Source organism: Centroberyx affinis, unplaced genomic scaffold (assembly GCF_046629955.1).
Source record: "Centroberyx affinis isolate AG114_WGS23_722 - 3 ecotype Tasmania unplaced genomic scaffold, CSIRO-AGI_Caff_v1 ptg000718l_1, whole genome shotgun sequence".
Taxonomy (NCBI): domain Eukaryota; kingdom Metazoa; phylum Chordata; class Actinopteri; order Beryciformes; family Berycidae; genus Centroberyx; species Centroberyx affinis.
In genome coordinates this window covers 701,872-721,040 of record NW_027279335.1, presented here as the reverse complement: position 1 = coordinate 721,040, position 19,169 = coordinate 701,872, and the positions used below count along the sequence as shown (strand labels likewise).

The 19,169-nt window shown below is 43.7% G+C and overlaps 1 protein-coding gene and 1 pseudogene across 6 annotated transcripts in view; both read left to right on the top strand.

Annotated features, from left to right (window-relative positions):
• The window catches only part of LOC139644233 (actin-binding LIM protein 1-like), a 33,470-nt gene extending 17,709 nt beyond the window's left edge, over window positions 1–15,761 (top strand). For 2 of the 6 annotated variants that reach the window (XM_071519647.1, XM_071519650.1), the window contains 18 exons: window positions 803–929; window positions 1,038–1,131; window positions 3,330–3,417; window positions 3,909–3,973; window positions 5,046–5,123; window positions 5,355–5,513; window positions 6,221–6,256; window positions 6,380–6,509; window positions 8,350–8,454; window positions 9,408–9,455; window positions 11,143–11,228; window positions 11,632–11,755; window positions 12,019–12,080; window positions 12,402–12,462; window positions 12,664–12,671; window positions 13,226–13,300; window positions 14,439–14,519; window positions 14,736–15,761. In XM_071519647.1, coding sequence (XP_071375748.1) covers window positions 803–929; window positions 1,038–1,131; window positions 3,330–3,417; window positions 3,909–3,973; window positions 5,046–5,123; window positions 5,355–5,513; window positions 6,221–6,256; window positions 6,380–6,509; window positions 8,350–8,454; window positions 9,408–9,455; window positions 11,143–11,228; window positions 11,632–11,755; window positions 12,019–12,080; window positions 12,402–12,462; window positions 12,664–12,671; window positions 13,226–13,300; window positions 14,439–14,519; window positions 14,736–14,849 — 1,541 coding nt within the window. In that variant the 3' untranslated portion in view covers window positions 14,850–15,761. Of the gene's footprint in view, window positions 1–802; window positions 930–1,037; window positions 1,132–3,329; window positions 3,418–3,908; window positions 3,974–5,045; window positions 5,124–5,354; window positions 5,562–6,220; window positions 6,257–6,379; window positions 6,510–8,349; window positions 8,455–9,407; window positions 9,456–10,167; window positions 10,303–11,055; window positions 11,058–11,142; window positions 11,229–11,631; window positions 11,756–12,018; window positions 12,081–12,401; window positions 12,463–12,663; window positions 12,672–13,225; window positions 13,301–14,438; window positions 14,520–14,735 lie in introns of all 6 variants that reach the window. The other 4 variants (XM_071519648.1, XM_071519651.1, XM_071519649.1 and 1 more) reach the window with 4 other exon arrangements.
• A 1,197-nt stretch (window positions 15,762–16,958) lies between these two features.
• Window positions 16,959–18,923, top strand: LOC139644235 (probable E3 ubiquitin-protein ligase TRIML1; annotated as a pseudogene).
• Window positions 18,924–19,169: the final 246 nt, after the last annotated feature.

The following is a 19,169-nucleotide window of genomic DNA, read 5'->3' as shown; positions in this document are numbered from 1 at the left end:
ACCCCACTCCTCCTCTGCAAACCCCTGTAAACCCTGCTTCGTGTCGGACCAGCCATGTTCCTTTATGAATAACACAAAGACAGGCCTTGCTAAATTATGCATGGCCATGCATTTCCTTTCCTCTGGAGCAGGGAATGTGCAGCCCTCAGCCCCCTCCTCCTCTCCTCCTCCCTCTTTCTCTCTCCTCTCTTCCTGTTCAAACTCTCTCTCTCCCTCTCTCTCTCTCTCTCTCTCTCTCTCTCTCCCCCCCCCCCCCCACTGGTCTCTCTGTCGGCGGTTGAAGAGCTTTTAGACAAGGTCACCTATAAATAAGGCATGCTGATTCTCCTCACGTCATCATCTCAACCTCGTTATGCCTTACGTAGTTATCATCCCCTGTGGTTGCAGCGGACGCTGTTGCTTTCATCCTCTATTCATTAAGGAAGAGATGACGGAGAGATTGTTCGTTTAAAAACCGACCTCTTACACTTTTAGAGCCTTAGGATCCTACTTGGATATGGATGATGCTTTTAGAGCCACAGTTAAAGACATATTGATGTTAGAGTGAGAGGCGGCTGTCAGAACATTGCCGGTTACCCTCTATCACCATCTAGTGTCTTGGGTCAGAATTGCCAAGATGTCCCACTCCCTTAGTGGCTTATTGTGTGCAACAAATTCCATTCAAACCTGGTTATGCCCAGTGACAAGCTTTTTTTTTTTTGCTTAAAACAAACCTCTCTAATTTCCCTGTTGTTTATATCCAGCATGCGTTCCAGATTTGTGAGTCCTGGCACTCTGTGCGTGTGTGTGTGTGCTTTCACAGACTGTGCAGGGTGTGGTCGAGACATTAAGAATGGACAGGCTCTCCTCGCCCTGGACAGACAGTGGCATCTGGGCTGCTTTAAGTGTAAGGCCTGCGGCAAAGTGCTAACCGGGGAGTACATCAGCAAGTAAGTATTTCATATCCACTGTAATTAGAGGCCTAACGGTTACACACACTACAATATTTCACTGTCAACCAACTGGTGTTTTGGTCTATCTGTGCTCCCTCCTCTTAGGGATGGCGCCCCCTACTGTGAGAAGGACTACCAGATCCATTTTGGTGTCCAGTGTGAGGCGTGCCATCAGTTCATCACAGGGAAGGTGCTGGAGGTAAGCCAGTCTCTTGACACACATTCATCCACTGCAGATGTCTAATTGGTTCTCTGGTATAGCTAGACTCTTTATGTGCCGCCAGCTATATGAAGTTATAATATGGCTCTTTAAATAGACACCCAAATATTGCATCTGGACGTCTTATGAATCCTGCATAAGGTAAGCTCTGATCAGACTTGAAGGAACTGTAGAGGAACAATTGTGTTCACTTGAATGGTCAAAATTGTACTAAGTCTTATGCTTTATGTACATAGAATTACAGGAGGTAATTTTGAAAACAATGACAAATGGGTTATTTTCAACTGGATTTTCAGATTCTACAGGGGAAGATGCTCATAGTTAACAAATGTTGTTGGTTTGACGTCTGACTTCTGCTTCCCGTAGATGTACAGGATGTTTCATGCAGCAGAATTGTGAAATGTAGTTTGATAATCTCTAGTGTAATCTCTTTAGCACAGAGCCAAATAGACCCTGACATGAAAGTATTCAACTAAAAGATTAATTCTTAGCCGATTTTTTGCTGTCTTTCCAGCTCTCTCTATCCCACATAAACACACATGCTTGCACACACACACACACATACAAGCTTGCTTTGCCACAAATGATATAAATATTACATAAACACCTAATGTGATCTGACATAAGGACTTAATCATTATTCATGAATATGTCACGTAGCTGGTATGAAACTCTTATTAAGGTATTATGAGCCGAGTTTATGTAAACATTACTAACACTTCTGTCCTTGACCCACACACCCCCCTTCTCTCTTTCCATTGCCCCCACCAGTGCTAGACAGACAGTGATCCAATCAGACAGTGAGTTATGTGTCATTTAATGGTATGAAAATGTCAGTGCTAGCCAGCCAGGCTTATAGTAATCCAGCACTAAGGCAGGCCTTTATGACAATAGGAAAGGGCCTCGGCGTCTCACCCCCGAGTTGTTGCCAATGGATCAGTGGGGCTAAAGCCATCCCAGTCTGTCTGATAGTCTAATCACTGACCCAAGACCCAGGTCAAACACCCACTCCAGCCATAGCTGGGTTTGCATATGGTCCGGCCCGGTGGGAGCGAAATGTGAAGGGGTTATTAAAGCAGGGGTTATGAATGTAGCAATCAGAGGGGGGGGGGGGGGGGGGGTTACTGTACATACAGTATACAATATCAAGTCAAGTTCACCTTTAGTATCCCCGAGAGGGACATTCAGTTTGCCAGCGTACGTGTGAAGAATATTGAGTGTGAGGTGCTATGGGTCATTCTGTAAACTCTTTGACACAGTAAAATGTGAAATGCAAATATTAGGCTGTGGCTCCATATCTGTGAGTGGCCACTTGTCAGTTGAAAGCCAGAGAGGGCTGTTGTACAGTAGGTAGGACCTATTTGGCTATTTATCACCTCCTGGTCAAAGTCCCAGTCCTAAAAGCCTTTATTTGATGGAGCACTCTGCATGCAAAGTGCCACATCAATGCAGATGGTAATTCACATACTCCAGACTTCTCTTCATTCTCTAGGATAGCATTATGCAGATTTGCACAAAAGAGGAACGCTTGAATATTTGAAGGCAGGTTGACTGTCAAATGCCTTGGTGTTGTGGCGATCATTGTAGTTTTCACATTCAGTGTCAACTAAGCCATGCACAGTCTTACCATTTTTGTAATACAGCCTGACTGGCGGTTTAGAAATATATTCAGTGTAGTGTATAAAGTATACACATTTCATGAAGGAGAATGTGTCTGGAATGCATTCATTTAAATTCATTGATTTCACATTGAGACACATTGTCACAGATCCTTATTTAACCAGATGAGCTGACTAGGAACACATTGTTATTTACAGCAATTCTGGGGAATATTACACATAATTCACATATTCACACCAACTGAGCAACTGAGCAGCGCTGCTGGAGTGGTTGCAGCGCGGAGGTGCCTTGCGCAAGAGCACATCCACATTAGATCTTGAGGAAGGGGAGAGTATTTACCAATACACAGGATCTGATGTAACTAGCCCTTGTGCTTTAGGTGTGAGCACCTATGTAGAAACCTGGCTTGGATATTAGAGAAAAGAGGGGTGGCTGAGAGTGGGTATGTCAAGTGGGCCCTTCAGGTCACAGTTCTGCTTCTGTAAGTTCACTGCAGGCTGCCGCTGCGCTCCGTGTCCCTGTGGTGCTGATGTTGTTTTGTGTGCTGTGTTTTCCAGGCGGGAGATAAGCACTACCACCCCAGCTGTGCGCGATGCAGCAGGTGCAACCAGATGTTCACAGAAGGAGAAGAGATGTACCTGCAAGGTGAGCACAGCTTTCGTCATTGTCGGGTGAAAACCTTGACTTTCACGTTTTAAATTCAGTTGAAGGATTACATGCTCCTCTGTGGGTTAAGAAAGTCCTACCATGCTTGGGCTTATGAAACCCTTTCAAAACCCATTAGATAAACTGAATAAACTGCTATAATATAGAGTTTATCCAATAAACACATTGCATAAACTGGATAAACTACATGCTTTACCAATATTAGTAGCTTACAACATACATGTAAATATATACTATATAAACAGTATTAAACAACACATTTATTGATGTACATTGCATCTCAAAAATGTAGAAAATTGGTAAAATAAAATATTTGTACACATTTCTTGAATATATGCTCATAAACTGTATATTTTTATGACCAGTGTATTATATTTCCATATATGCTGCACTAACATTACAGTGTTATTTTGTCCTGTTGTTCCAATTATATTTCTTATGTCTAAGACCGTCTCTGTCCTCCTCCTCAGGATCAACAGTGTGGCATCCTGGCTGCAAGAACACCACTAGAACAGAGGAGAGACACAGGGAGCGGGTAGGAATTTGGGCATCACTGACTCCATTGTCCTTGACTTTGCCTTGACAAAAGATACCTTTCTGTCCACGTCCCATGACCAGTTGTTACTGCACAACCTAGAAATTCAGGATAGATAACAGGGGCTTCTACCTGGGCCGCTACCCCTCCCTCGTTGCTCTTTTAAACCTTACCTACCATCGTCTAAATTAATTTCCTTGTTGCGGTGACGTGTTGTGTGTGTGTGTGTGTGTATAAATATTTGTTCATGTGCATACTTACATGTGGACATGTTCGCCTTTATATATGTGTGAGCTGTGGGTCAGGCTGGAGAGGCACAGCCCCTGTGTGATGTCCTGTGAACCCCCCTCTCCCTTCCTCCACAGCTATTGCCTCCGTCCCTCTTACTCCTCCAAAAAACAGAAAGGCAGGTACTGTATTCGCTATTGGCTATGAGATGGCATCATCCTGTGTTCCGCCATGTACATAGGACATGATGCACTGTATGCTGCCATCTGCTGGAGACAGCCTGCAGTGCCTTCTCTGTGTGTGTCATATACGGAGCCATTGAGTCTCGTCCATGCACATTCTGTCTTTTAACACCCTTACCGCGCTCATACCCAAGGTGCATGGGACAAAGATGCGCAACACATGTGGAGGAGCAGACGCTATGTTACAATCGACTAATGTGTCTTTTCTAAATCCCCATTTACCCACTCATTTAATACAGATACATTCAAGACCGCTGCCGCCATCCAAACTGTTCATTTCCCATCAAGAGGCATGAGATTCTTAGGAACATGAAATCACAGAGCAAAAGCCCTCATTCACTTTGCCAAATTTGCAAATGAATGACAGAGTCATGAAATAACATGTTAGTATTTCAAGGTTCTTCACGTAGCTCATGAAACGTAAAAACGGGGGTTGTAATTCCCTCTCATCACCCATGAAAAGGCCCAGAGGGTGCCTTGTTTTTAGTGTTTTTGGGAATAATCCAGGGTGATGTGCAGATGGCAGGGGGCTGTGGATCATGGGAGATTGACTGCCTGACAGACTCGTTCACTAATGCCCACCTGTGTGTTCCTCCTCACAGCCTACGAGGTCGTCGTCCGAGAGTATTTGTTCCAGACCTGGTTCAAGCATACCTGGCTCACCGGGTCACACGATCTATGTAAGATCCCTGTCATGGAACTATGCTAGAAAATATAGATCATTTGTTACATCTCTCTACTGTTTTAGTGCCATCCCGCAATCAGAGATTACCTTCCCTATTTGTATAATATCAATAGCTACACCTCCTTTAACAGTTGCACCCTGGTCAGTAATAGCGTGTTTCTATTGTAGTAATCTCCCCTTACTCTTGTCTGTGTGTGTGTATGTTTGTCTTTATTTGTCTCCCTAGGCAAAAGTAGACAATGAGATCCTTGATTACAGAGACCTAGCTGCCATTCCTAAAGTCAAAGCCATTTATGACATTGAGCGCCCCGATCTTATTACCTATGAACCTATGTACACCACCTCCCTGGATGAGAGAGAGGAGAGACGAGAGAGTGTGGGAGAGGTAAACACACCGACTGCATGCTTCACTGCCCGCATGAGTGCCATTTGTGTGCATGTGTGCTGCACAGTAAGAACAACAATCCTCAAATGACTCCTCCGTTTTGCTGTGGGCTGTGAAGTTCTTCTCTAATGCGTCAGTAGGACCTGTGACTCATATTTGTTTGTGTATATATGATGAGTATATACACATACAAATATGAAGGATTAACACAAAAACAAGTGTTTACAGATTGTATGGTATTGTATAGTTAGTAAATCCTTTCCTGCTGTAGTGTTACAGTAGGTTTTATGCAGTACTGAATTTCTGTGTCCCTCACAGCTCCACACTGCCAGGAGGGAGCGTTCCCCCTTGCCGGACGACAAGGTAAGATACGTCACCCTCTACCGATGATGATAAACAACCCGAAAACACAGAGAAAAGGACACAGGCGCACATCAAATAGAAAAGAGGCCATCTGCCGTGTAGATGACACAGTTTGCAAAGATATGGAAGGTCAGCTAGGCCATACAAATAAGCCATCCAGTCTCTCTTAATGCCTGTTAACACTACAAAGTTACAGTATGGCAATCTAAAAACCCTCTGTGAAGCTCCGTCTCTCTGTGTACCTATAGAAAGTGTAGATGACAGTTTGTCAAACTGTCAATGTTAGTACAGTATGCCCCCAAAGAAAGCACAGCTGTAATACAGACTTGTTTGATCTTTTCCAGTCCTCAAGAAACATGTCGCCTACCCCACCTGGTGAGGTGAGCATATTACTTCGTCAGATTCTCTGTGCTGCATGACAGATGGAAATGTGGTATGGAATGTCATCCTCTTAAACTCCATCAGTGTGTGTAATAACCTGTGTGTGTGTGTGTGTGTGTCAGGGCTCTTATGACAGGAGGGAACGCATCCTCCAAAGGTCCACCAGTCAGGGCTCCATAGGATCGCCTGTTTATAATCGGCATGGTTACACCCCCACCTTGTCACGGTCACCGCAGCATTTTCACAGGCCAGGTGAGTTTGTGTGTGTGTGTGTGTGTGTGTGTGTGTGTGTGTGTGTGTGTGTGTGTGTGTGTGTGTGTGTGTGTGTGTGTGTGTGTGTGTGTGTGTGGTGTGTGGTGTGTGTGTGTGTGTGTGTGTGTGCGCGTGCGTGCAAGCATATACTATCACACAGGTGATTTCAGGGTTTTTATGGGATGGATCAATGACATCCTTGCAGGTTAGGTAGATAATAACTTGTCGTGAGAGTCGTTGAAAACACCGTGGATGAGCTCTTGAACGCTCTTCAGTGCTGGATTTTTTGTCAGAGCCGGACTTGACAAGACCTGACCTGGTGACAAAGCACAGTGACATAACTGGTTCTATTTCAGTTCACTTCCCTCCTCCTAGACCCTAGAGTGACCCACCTTAAGCCACTGGACCTTAAGCTTCTCACCCCCTCACTCCGGTCTACCATATTAAAGGGGAATTCCAACCAAAATTGACTTTTCAGATGTTATGCAGACATTGTCCTAAAAATTGCCAAAATGTTTCATTTATGATTTCATAAGATGGGACAATGCCTACTTTTGCAGCATAACAACCTTGAAGTCGATTTTGCGCCTTTAACAGCACAATCCCTCTGAGTTCTCTACTCTTTCCTTTAAAAGGTATTGTTTGATTTTCAAAGGTATCTCTTGTAATACTCTTCTTTTTCTTGTTCCTTACTGTTCATCTCCTCAAATACTCCTTACTTCTCACTTTAAGTGTCTTTTCAGTTCCTCTTTTCGATACTTGATTCCTGTGTATCTTCCTCCCTTTCTTTTTGTCCCTCACCCTCTCGCCTTCTGTCTCCCTCCCACATCTCTCGCCTCCGCTGCCTGGTCCTGGGGTTTTGTCCCCTGTCCCCCCCCCTCACCCCCCCACTGCAGAGGCTCTGACAGGCATGCAGAAGCTCTGCTCCTCCCTGTGCAGTAACAGTGTGGGCTCCAGAAATAGTGACTCCCGCCCCACCTCCCCTTTCAGACACCACTTCCTCCCCCATAGCCAAGGTAAGGGCCCCACTTCACTCTTGTCCGCTGCCCCCCAAGGCAAGATGTCACCTTCATCGTCACCCCAGATGTCAACCACCCTCCGCTCCAATGCCATCATTCCAGATCCATCTCCATCTCTCATTTGATGCAGGCACAAACTGGCATCGTGATGTCTGTGGAATGGTCAAACCTCTTAAAAGGGACATGCAGCCAAGCCCACTTAACTCAACCAGGGCGCCGGTCCCTCACTACCTGGCATGTGCCACTTAACCCTTTACTAACAGCCTCTGCCTCTGCTGCTGAAAGGCTCTTTGTTTTTGGCCATTGCATTTGTGTTTTGCAGCTTTGCATGCACCTCAGAAGTTTTAGTCTTACATACCCAAAATGACACAATTCCATTAATGTTAGCTGATGGATAACTTTTTTGTATTGTTAGAATGAGTCTTCAAGTTTTTGTAAAAAGAAACATTTTAGCATTTCAGTGGGCTTCTGTCTTTACTGCTGTACTGTTGCATGCTGGGAGGTATCAAACTATGAACTACTCTAGATTATACAACAGACTAACAGACATCTCATGACTCATAACGCATCTTCCAAACGTGGATTCTTTCTATTTTCAACTCCGGCATATATCTGCTAGTTTGATCTGCTTTTGTGCCCTTGTCTGCTTATATGTTATATAACTCCATTAACCGCATTTATCAAAACCAATCAGATTCTCTCCCATTCTGTCAAAATGACCTCAAGTGGTCCCGTTGCTCCCTATGTGTTGCGCCGTCCAGACCTGTGTTTCCCCTCCAGTGTCCCTGCTTATGTTCTGTTCTTGATTCTTCCCACTGGAGGCACTGACCCGCCAAGTGGCCGGAGCTCCCCCCTCCCTCTCAGGCCCGACAGCCGGCCGGTCACTCCGCCTCTCTCTCAGACCCCTAAACATTTCCACCTCCCAGGTAGGAGCCGGAGCGCACCCTGTCACTGCTCCCGCACAACCCTCTGACCTTCTGTTACGTATCACACACAGAGCTGCTCTGGGGCAGAAATGATCTCATTGGTTGAGTTAAAGCACAATGGGTAGAGTCAAAGAAACATGTTTTTCTGGCTAAGTAATGAAAAATGCAATAGGTAAGAGAGGAGGTAGCTAATATTATGAAGCCTAGTGTTGTACTAACTGAAAAAAAACTGCAATCTAGCCATACTAAGTTATCGAGGTTTGACCTTACAAGTTCAAATTAGCCATACTAGCTTATAGCTATCTAGGTAAGCTAGTTAGCTAGCCTACTGACCTTCGAAGATCATGAATGACATGATCATTTATTGCAATTTTCTTTGCAATTTTTTATTTATGCTTTTTATGTTCATTGTTTGCCATTCAAGTTTGCCAGTTAGCTAACTTGCACTCTGAAAAGCTATGGTTCTTTAGCTCTGCCCGTTGAGGTTGAACTCAACCAATGAGATTATTTCTGCTTCCAGATCAGCTCTGCCTAGTGCCTACAATGTTTGAATAAATTGTCTATCTATCTATCTATCTATCTATCTATCTATCTATCTATCTATCTTCTCTGCCACTTTACTCCATTCAGTATCAGCTTTTGCTTTTTCCCCTCTTCTTTCATAACTATATGATCACAGATGAGCACCAGTAGACAGAAGTATGTATCACAGGAAAAAGAGAGGAATTCAGTGTACTACCTATGCCAGTGACAGTCTTTGAAGACCACAAGGGCTGGGGTTTTAGTACATGGTACATGCTTTCATCCATTTCAGAGTACTTGATGCTTTTGCGTCATGACTTGGTGCCATGTTGATGTTGTTCAAAACACTGTGTTTACAATAGATTTTTGATGCAACACCGGCACTGTGATCTCTCTAAATGTCTCTTATATCTGTACTTGAATGTTTTCAGATCAGGGGAGCAACATCTACAGAAAACCACCCATCTACAAACAGCACGGTACCTTTGCTTTTATTTATAGTCTTCATTTCAAAAAGAGATGGCACAACTGCTTGGCCTAGTACTAGTTCAGAGTGATATAGTAATGTAATTGATACATGTTAGTGACTAAAGGTGTGTTCGTTTTCAGCTGACACTGTCTGTCCATGTAACCATGTCCCCACCCCCAGTGTCAATGTACGAGGCCTGTTTGAAGTCTCTCTCCGATCCTCTTCTGTCTGACCTGCAGCTTGTCCTACACTGCACTTTGTCCATCTTAACGAGTCACCTCATCTTACATTCAGTCTTAAAATCGTACTTTTCTTAACACAAATCCAGTGGGGTGAGCAAATTTCTGCTGGTTTTGAGAATTGTCTTTGATCAAGTGACATTATCTCAAAACAGGTGGCCTGATCTGCCTTATTCAAGATAATGTCACTTGATTCATGCTTGAAACAAGTGAAACCAACATTGCAAATGTCTGACTCTCACCCTGCTGGCATTTTGTTTCCACTTCAGAAGATAATATTTTGAGACTGTATCCAAGATTGAATGACTTGTTAGGATAGACATTTGTTTGCATTGTAGACAGCATATGAATCAAACCCAGAACACTCCGGACTGAGTGATCGTTGAGCCCGACGATCAGATGATGCTGAAATGTTTACCTGTGGTTGAGACTGTGACCCAGACACTGATAGATCAGTTCCCATGGTTACCAACCTAGATACAGCTGCCATAGCACCCCAAAGCAAGTCTGCTGATGACATCATCAGATCCGCCACCTTCCCTGCCGCCCATGCTCCCTCTCCGGACGACAGCTCACAGAGTGAGGGCGACCTTTGGCCCTACTCTCTCGCTGTATTAGGTACAGTAGGCTCCTGATGGGCATGCTTGCACTGCTTCCCCCTAGTGGCACGATGGCTACTTAACACCTAACCACACCCTAACTGTTCCTCTTTTCTCCCTTCTAGCTGCCCCTAAAGCTAAACTGCATCCCTGCTCTCACTATGCTTTCACTCCAAGCACAGGCTATACTTCAGGTGTTTTTGTCATTAAGTTTTGCTTGCACAGCGCAGAAGCGCTGTACCTCTTTGAATGGTTTCCGTTGCCGCCATGTTGCTTTTTGCTTGCGGTAGCATCAGTTTCACCTTTTTTGTTCACTTGCAGCACATAATTGGTGTACTAGCTATACTCAATAGTAGTGCCACAAATGACTTGGACAGAGATAACTGAGACTGACTTCAAACTGACTTTTGTCTGTCTGTCTTACATTGTGCTGTCCTGTGTATTAGACATCCAGTAAAATCTTGACATGAACGATGATAGCTGCCAGTGTGAGCATCCATCATGTCAATGTAGCTTATTATTCGAGTAAAGTCCCTCTGTTTGTCTGTCTAGTCAACTCTGTCTCACATTTGTGTTCGACCAACCACCTATTACTCATAAAGTGTTTGTGTTCCTCACTGCTCTCCAGTGGTACGTTAGACTGCGCAGTAGTTCTGTGGGCCAAACGATGCAGCCATATCTTTCTGTCTTTGTACAAAAATTGAATTATTGATGAAGCATTTCATTAGGTTCGACAGTACAGTACATGTACAGCATGGTATCTTCCAGAAAGATGTGTCTGTGTATGGTTGTGTACGTATGTGTGCGTGCATGTGTGTGTGTGTTGTTTCATCTTTGGGGCTGTGTATGGCACCTGTAGGGTCCGAGGGGAGGAGACGATCCAGAGAAGACGAGGAGGAAGAGGCCTTGAAAAGAAAGCAGCTCCAAGAGGAACATCTTAACAAGGTCAGCCAGACAACCTCTATACATACACACTTAACACTACAATCACCAGCACACACACTGCCCAGGTGGGCTGCTCTTCTTGATGTCATATTCCCCTCATTTATTTGATGCTTGGGTTCACATTGGCCATACAGTAAAATAAAAAACTTAGAAAACAACTACAACAAAAGGGAAACATGTGGGTGTGTCTGTGTATAGCAAGATTGGCTAGTGTTGTTCTTTGTCAACAGTCATTGTTAGCTGCCATATTTGGAGAAAGCACTGTTTTATGCATTGTTAATGTAGGCTTAAAAGCCATTTGTGAACTTTAATGTTTGTGTCCTGGATTGCTGTTTATGTGGACTGTGGATAAAAATTATTTGAACTTCTGTGTGTGTGTGTGTGTGTATGTGGCCATGTGTAGATCCAGTCTGGTTTGGGAAAGCTCATCCTGAAGGAGGAGATGGAGAAGGAGCAGATCAGGGAGCGTCATGCACGCAGCCTCTCCGCTCAGCGCTACGACCCCAAACAGACCAACTGTGATGCAGGTGCAGACCGGCCTCATCGTCACACACACTCTGGAGTCATAGGCACACTAGAGCAGGCCTGGGTCATATACAGTAGTAGTTGCAGTTACCTTTTATACAAAGTATCCTGCTGGGGTAAACACGCATCACCTGTCTGGTAGTCCAAGTTACTGCTGTCTTTGACCCTTGTCTGCACTAGTTGTGTTTGAATTTAAAAGAAACTTATAGTGCAATGTTACCGTCTGCCAGGTATGATGTGTTTTCATACAATGTTGGTGTTTCAGATCCAACGTCTCCAACCAAAACTAACTCTCTGCCTGGCTATGGGAGGAATGGGTTGCATCGGGTAAGAGCTCACACATACTCACAAGAATGCTGTTGATTGTGTAAATATAGACAGTAAAATACAGATAGGAGTTATGCACACCAACACAGCAATATAAATCAAATGGGCATTTTGTTGTTAAATCACAATCAGAATAATTTTAATCGCCAAGTGCTATAAATGTGCAGAAATTGCTATCATTGTAAATACAGTACTGTATATCTTGACACCAATGTTGCAAACACAAATCCCTGTACATTTATTGTACTTAGTGATTAAAGTAAATTCTAACTCAGCAACAAGCACATGTTAATGGATGCAATGTTGTCTGTGTTCCTGCAGCCCCAGTCCACAGATTTCACCCAGTACAACAGCTATGGTGACATGTGTGGAGGAGGAAGAGGTGAGAGCTGCCACCAGAATAGACACTCTATCTCTTGCTAAACTCACTAGGGCTATTCAGCATCAATATTCAGAAACTCTCAATACATAAGCGGACATGCATTTTGAAATATTTGCATAATGAATCACAATGCCTGGTAGGGGATTTGACAGCAAAACCATTAACTGTGAGTCTCATTTTCTGTCCCATTTTGTCCTGCAGAGTTTCAGGTATGTCTCTCATCTGCTTTTTCACATGGCATGCTCCTCACCTTGCATAATATATTTGCTTGCTCATGGGTTGCAAGAGACACCTTGCCCCGAATGCACCTCGCCCACTCCTGCTAAATGCTTGCATCATGTTGGATTATTGTCAACTACAGGGCATGCAGTGCAGTGATTTGGAATGCCTCTACTATGGGAAGCAAACATGCACTGCCCACTAGTACTACGATGGCTGGACACTGAGCCACTGTACTGTACATGCAATGTACAATCATTGCCTCATCTCTTGTTTTGTTTGTTGTTACCAATGTTTTGAGTCAAGCTAAATGTCTCATTTGAAAATGTGATTTAAAAAATGCACCATAGAAAACCCTGCAGAGACATTCAGAAAAAAGTGTACAAAGACTGCCCATCTTGAATACTTATTCCCTGACTCAATACTGTCCAAATGACTTGCTCCATCCAATGAAAATAGTGCCCACTGTCATTAGTGGACACATTCATGCCATTGACCCAGTCCCCTTCCACTATATTACATTTGTGTATGTTCTATTCTTTAGCACATTAAGGATGGCCGTGCAGCACTTGCAAGGATGGACAGGGGAGTATCTATGCCTAATATGTTGGAACCAAAAGCAAGTATCTCCTTCTTTTTGTATTGATGAAAAGCTTGTAATCTAAACTGAAATATGTTACAAAATTTACACTAATTCATATGAAGATGATCTTTAAGGTGCCCTGCGTGCCTGTTGAGTAGCTCACTGATATAATTGCATTTTAACATGTAGAGGATCAATTTTGCTACTAATTTAGAAACTAATTTAGAAACAATTCAATTCAACTTCAGCAATTCGACAAAGAAAAAGAGACCAGTCCAAAAGGGGAGTGTGAAATAAGATAAACAGTATTCTTTAATCAGCCTTGTGGTGTGGGGACATTGGTGGAAGAAATAGGGAGCTAAAATAGCTTTTTTTTTTTTTACTGGAGGTGAAAGACTCACATTAGCTGGGTTCCTGATTTAGCATGCTGCTTCAGGAGCTGCCGAGTCACTCTAGCGCTTAGCATGCTGGCTTCTCCATGCTCATCTGCACATAGCTTTGACCTACAGTGGCTGGATACTGTATGCAGCATACAGTGGAGAATCCAACACCGAGATTGTCATCCAAACAACTCATATCACTATATACTGCTTAGTATATAAGGAAGTGTACGTTACTGTGTGGATATGAGTTGGTCAGAGGCCCCAAAGAACTTCTAGTTGCTTATTATTGAGCATTTCAGTCAAATTAACGGTTGTATACTACCTGATTGGACAGTTCCCTCTTGCTCAGATGGAATTAGTTATTAAAACTAGAATCACCTCAGCTTTCCAGGACAATCATTGCCATGTGGACTTATTTGGCCTACATTATTCATATTGAGTAAGTTAGTTTTCCCCTTTTGCGTTATATTACTCTCAGAATACAGATCTTCACATAACTCTGTTTTCTCATTGTTTTTCCCCTTTACTTAATCTATTGCACGTTTCTACACCAAAATAGTATGCACACCATAGCACCATGCATTTCCCCCACGACCCAATAAACAGCTCTCACTCCCAGTCAGCCTCCTCTCACATACCTGTTCTCCCACCCAGTGTTCCCCCTGTCCCAGCCAGTAGTACAAAAATATCAAAATTTAATATTTTTGTCTCCTAAAAATGGTTTCCAGGTTTCTGAAGCTTGACTCAGTTCTAGGTTTGACCTGTTCACTGACAAGTGTCTCCTTCTGAAGGTGTACCCCTATGAAATGCTCATGATAACCAGTAGAGGGAGAGCTAAACTGCCCAGGGAAGTGGACAGAACCAGACTGGAGGTATCAGTTTTCCACACGACCGTCCGCAATTGATACTGGATTTGTCTACTTTGTGTAAATAAGATGTTACACAAATACTACTGTAGCAAGGAATGTGCAGTATCCATTGCTTCTTGTCATTTTTGCAGTGACCCCTTTGTGGCTTCAATGCTAACCACGACCACCCCCTCCCACCCTCCCCTCCTTTGTTTTCTCGACCTTTCTTCTCAATTCTAGCGCCACTTAGCGCCTGAAACGTTCTTTGACATCTTTGGAATGGAGATCCAGGAGTTTGACAGGCTTCCCCTGTGGAAACGCAACGACATGAAAAAGAAGGCCAAGCTCTTCTAGCAGTCAGAGCAGCATGCATATACTGTACATTCATTCAGATAGCACACTACCAACTGTAATCTAGATGTAGGTTTTGGTTTCTTTCTTTTTCTTCTGTTTTCTTTTTTTTTTCTGACATAATCAAGGAAGCGATGAAATGGACTCTTTTGCTCTGATGCTTCCGGAGACTGTGAGCTGAATGATTTGTCCAGTTAGCGATAGACTTGCACAGGAAACAAGGAATGGGAATCTCTTCCATGTTCAAAAATGACAAAGAATGAGAATGAATGATCAATAGGGTCATGTTATGTTTTTTTGACTGCGCTTGTTTTACTTCTTGCTTTGCTTCGAGTGGAACTGCTTTCCTTTCTTTCTTGCTTGTTTCTTCCTACTATTTGTTGCTGTTGATTCCTGTGGAACTTTGTAAGTACAGTAGAACCTCATGGCACCATTATGAAATGTCCATGCTCATAGCTTGAACATGAGTCAGCTTTCCCTTCACTTGGGCTGAAACAGTTTTAGCCCAATGTTGGCAAGAATCGGCTCAGTGAGTCTTTAAATAAAAAGCCACTGGGCACTTAGCTGACCTACCAATTGTTTTACTGGATCTAGAATATGAAAACGAATTATCCAAACACTTGCTCATTGTCAGTCTTCTTCCCAAGGCTACTGTACATGCCAAACATTCATATCTGACCCTGACAAAAAAAAAAAATCTCTCTCTTCTCAGGCTCTCATAAACATGGCCAGATATTTTCCCTTTAGTTGTATTGGAATAACAAATCCTATGAACATATTTTAATGCCGTATACAACATACAGTAACCAACAAATAGATAAAACACCCAATGTAAGAAGTAACTGTATTTGAAATTACTGTTTTATAAATGAAAACCCACACTGCCATTTGTTGTATTGAAATCTAAGCCAATAAAGCTTTAAATCACCATGAACCGTATGATCCTCGGCTATACCAAAGGTATCCACCGCCTGTATTCTTTTCTCTGTTTTCTTCTTTGCATTTCACCAATAAACACTCTGGTTCAGCGATGTTGCACAGGGATAGCGTGGGAGGTAATGTGAGTACTTAGTAGTTTTGTGGGACCAGTCTGACACAGTGTACTCTATTGACCTCCTGGACAAACACTTCCCACCCACTGTGAGGAAACACATCCATCTTTTTACCGGATCCTGACCTTACCTTTCTCTCTGATACAAACATTTGTGTGGCTGCAGTCTTGACATTTAGTCTGGAAGCAAATATCCTCATGGTGTGAATAAACCGAAAAATGAACATAAGACTTACTTAGTATGCTCCTGGAAACCTTAGATCAGCCATGTTGCTGCTCTCTCCAGTCATTTTTTTTAATGAACTTTTGAACTTAGGAATTAGCAGTGTTCACTTCTGCTTCTTTAACAACTCAAGATTTACATTACCCTTAACACTGACATTTCACCAGAGCCATGATATGGTTTACCTTCTCTACAGGAAGATAATGAGAGAGTCTATCATTCATATTTTAATAAAGTCTGTAGCCAGTGCTTTCTTAAAGATTCAGAGTGCTTTCTGGGAACATGGGTCTGAAATCAGTGACCTCTAAAGAACAGTGGGTGGTGTGTGTACAATTACATAATTACTGATTGTGCTTTAAATGCCACCACTGAAACGTTCCCCTTTAAGCTGCTTAGCATGTTGACTGTATGATTATATGAACTGAACAAGTCAAGTGGCCCCACCCTTCTCTCAGGGGTTAGTTTACAGATTAATTATACAGCACATGTTACATGAGAGCTGCTGTATAGGGGAATTCTTGTGGGAAGAAGAAGAAGAAGACAGCGCTGATAACACTGACACTTATGGAATATGGAAGACAGATGCCTGGCCTACTGTGACAGTCATTTAAAGGCGATGTGGAGCGAGATATGGGAGGGGGTCAAGGGGAGCGGTTTTCATCTTGACAGCTCATGGGCTACATGATAAAGCCTTCTATGCTGCGAAAAGGGAACTGTACCATGGCTTAAATTTCAGCACACAGGGTATATATGTGTAATAAACAGTGGGAGAGAGGGACACCAAAAAAACGTACTGATAGTCTTTCACTTGCTACCACTTCCCTTGCAGCCGCCACTGTTAGTCAAGATCTTCTCCGTTGATATTGAGATAAAGACCCACAATAAGGTGTGAGCTGCTTCTGCTTCCGCCGCTGCACTTCACCACAAAGAATTTGGTTGGACCCATCTTGCTGATGTTGAATTCAATTGAATTGTGCTGAATATGTGTGCAACCCTCTCTGCAGGAGATGTTAGAAAGGCATCAGGAGTGTCTAAAGAGGCAAAGGGAGGCAGTGAAATACAGACTGAAGAAGCTGGCTGCACGGCAATCTGAAATCAAAGTAAGTTGTGTTTGGACTGGCCAGGATAGGCATTTCTCTACAACAATAAATCTGTCTGTCTTTATGGTGACGTGAAGTTTGTCAGTAGATAAGGTATGTCAGTCATGATCCTTGTGCAAACAAAGAACGTTGTAACATTGTAATCACAGCTGTGGACAGGCTTTATGCCTTATGCTCACCATTACTTATACACTGAGTACTGTGCCTGACTCAGAAAAAGTCTTCAGTGATAAGGGAGAGCATCATAAGGACATATGAGGAGATCCAGAAGGTCTTGGAGGAGGACCTGAGGATTACCCTGGCCTACCTAGAGATGGAGGAGAGGGCAGCTGTCTCAGCCCTGGATGGGCTCATGGAGAAGAACTGCTCTCTCATTCAGGAGATAGAGCAGGACCTGGCCAGACTCTCGGTGGAACTGGACCAAATGGACATGCAGCCCGATACAATGGTGACTTGAGCGTCTTATTGTGAAATTAAATAAAATTCACTTAACAGTGGCCAAATCCAGACACCCTTGGCCAAATATGGACACAAACTCTTTGATACGAAATGTCTTATTTAGCTTCTCAAATGTGTATGATTTCATGTCGCTTGCCTTTCGGCACTAAAAGACTGGAAACTGCATCAAAGACATTATGTCTGGATTTGGCCACTGATTCGTGAGTGATATGGAAATAAATTTGCTTTCAGAGTTCATATAACCTCACTGATTTCTCTGCTGTTCTTCAATCTTTCTTTTCTTACCCTGCATGTGCACCAGGACATAGAGATAGTGGACAGGTATGAAATCCATGATGAAGCAGCGCGTATACTAATTAATCAAGCATGTGCTCCAATATAGCGCAGTGGTAGTTGATGTCGTCTCTCTCTTCGGTCTGTCTCCTCCAGGGTGATGGATCTCCTAAACAGGACAGACCCCAGCAGCGTGAACCTGGACGAGGCCAAAGCTGACCAGATCCTCAGCCTCACCAACAACATGCTTCTGCTTATCCGCTCCCAGACCCCAATCACCAAGAAACTCATCAAGAGCTGTCAGTTCACACATTTAACACCGTACTGTTTCTAACCACAACACAATCTCTTTAATATCTTGATATTCCTATAAAAACAACCTTGGATATGTGTCTTCAGATTCCAGTGAGGTGTGTCTGGATCCAGAGACGGCCCATCCGAAGCTGATCATCTCCCCCCAAGGCGACAGCGCCACCTACACAGACACCTGGCAGGAACTTCCTGACCTCCCCGGGCGCTTTGACACCACTCTCAACGTCATCAGCCAGCAAGGCTTCAGCTTCGGCCGCCATTACTGGGAGATCGATGTGACCGGGAAGACTTACTGGGAGCTGGGCCTCACCTATCCCACCATCCCCCGCAAGGGCAATGCCGAGGACTGCTGGCTGGGCCGTGGCAATGAGTCCTGGTGTGTGGAGTTCTTTGATGGGGAGTACACCGCCTGGCACGGAGGGGTGCCCCATCAGCTGCCCGTCACACAACATTTCTGTCATATTGGGGTCTTGTGTAGTTTCCCTGCAGGGTTGGTGATGTTCCTCGGGGCAGACAACATGACCCCGCTGTTCTCCTTCTGTGCAGGCACCTTCACTGACTGCCTCCACCTAGCACTGTGTCCGGGCCACGACCACAACGGCACCAATGCTAGACCTATAGTAATCTGTACCGCCCCCACTCCTACCAGTGCTCTTTGATTTGTAGCTCCAGAGGAGGACTCATAGTAATTTCTCAATGTTTTAATGCTGCTGACATCAAATCACTCCTCTTTGAAATAAAAATAAACTCTCTTCAAACAATGAAATGTATTTCAGATGTCATACTAAGAAACAGGTGGGCAAGAGGAGAGACATAAGCACATCCCACTGAAATTTTGTGTCAGGTGCTGGAGTGTAGCAAGGAATCATGTTAAAGGTTAACACCACACATCCCAGTGCACCCAA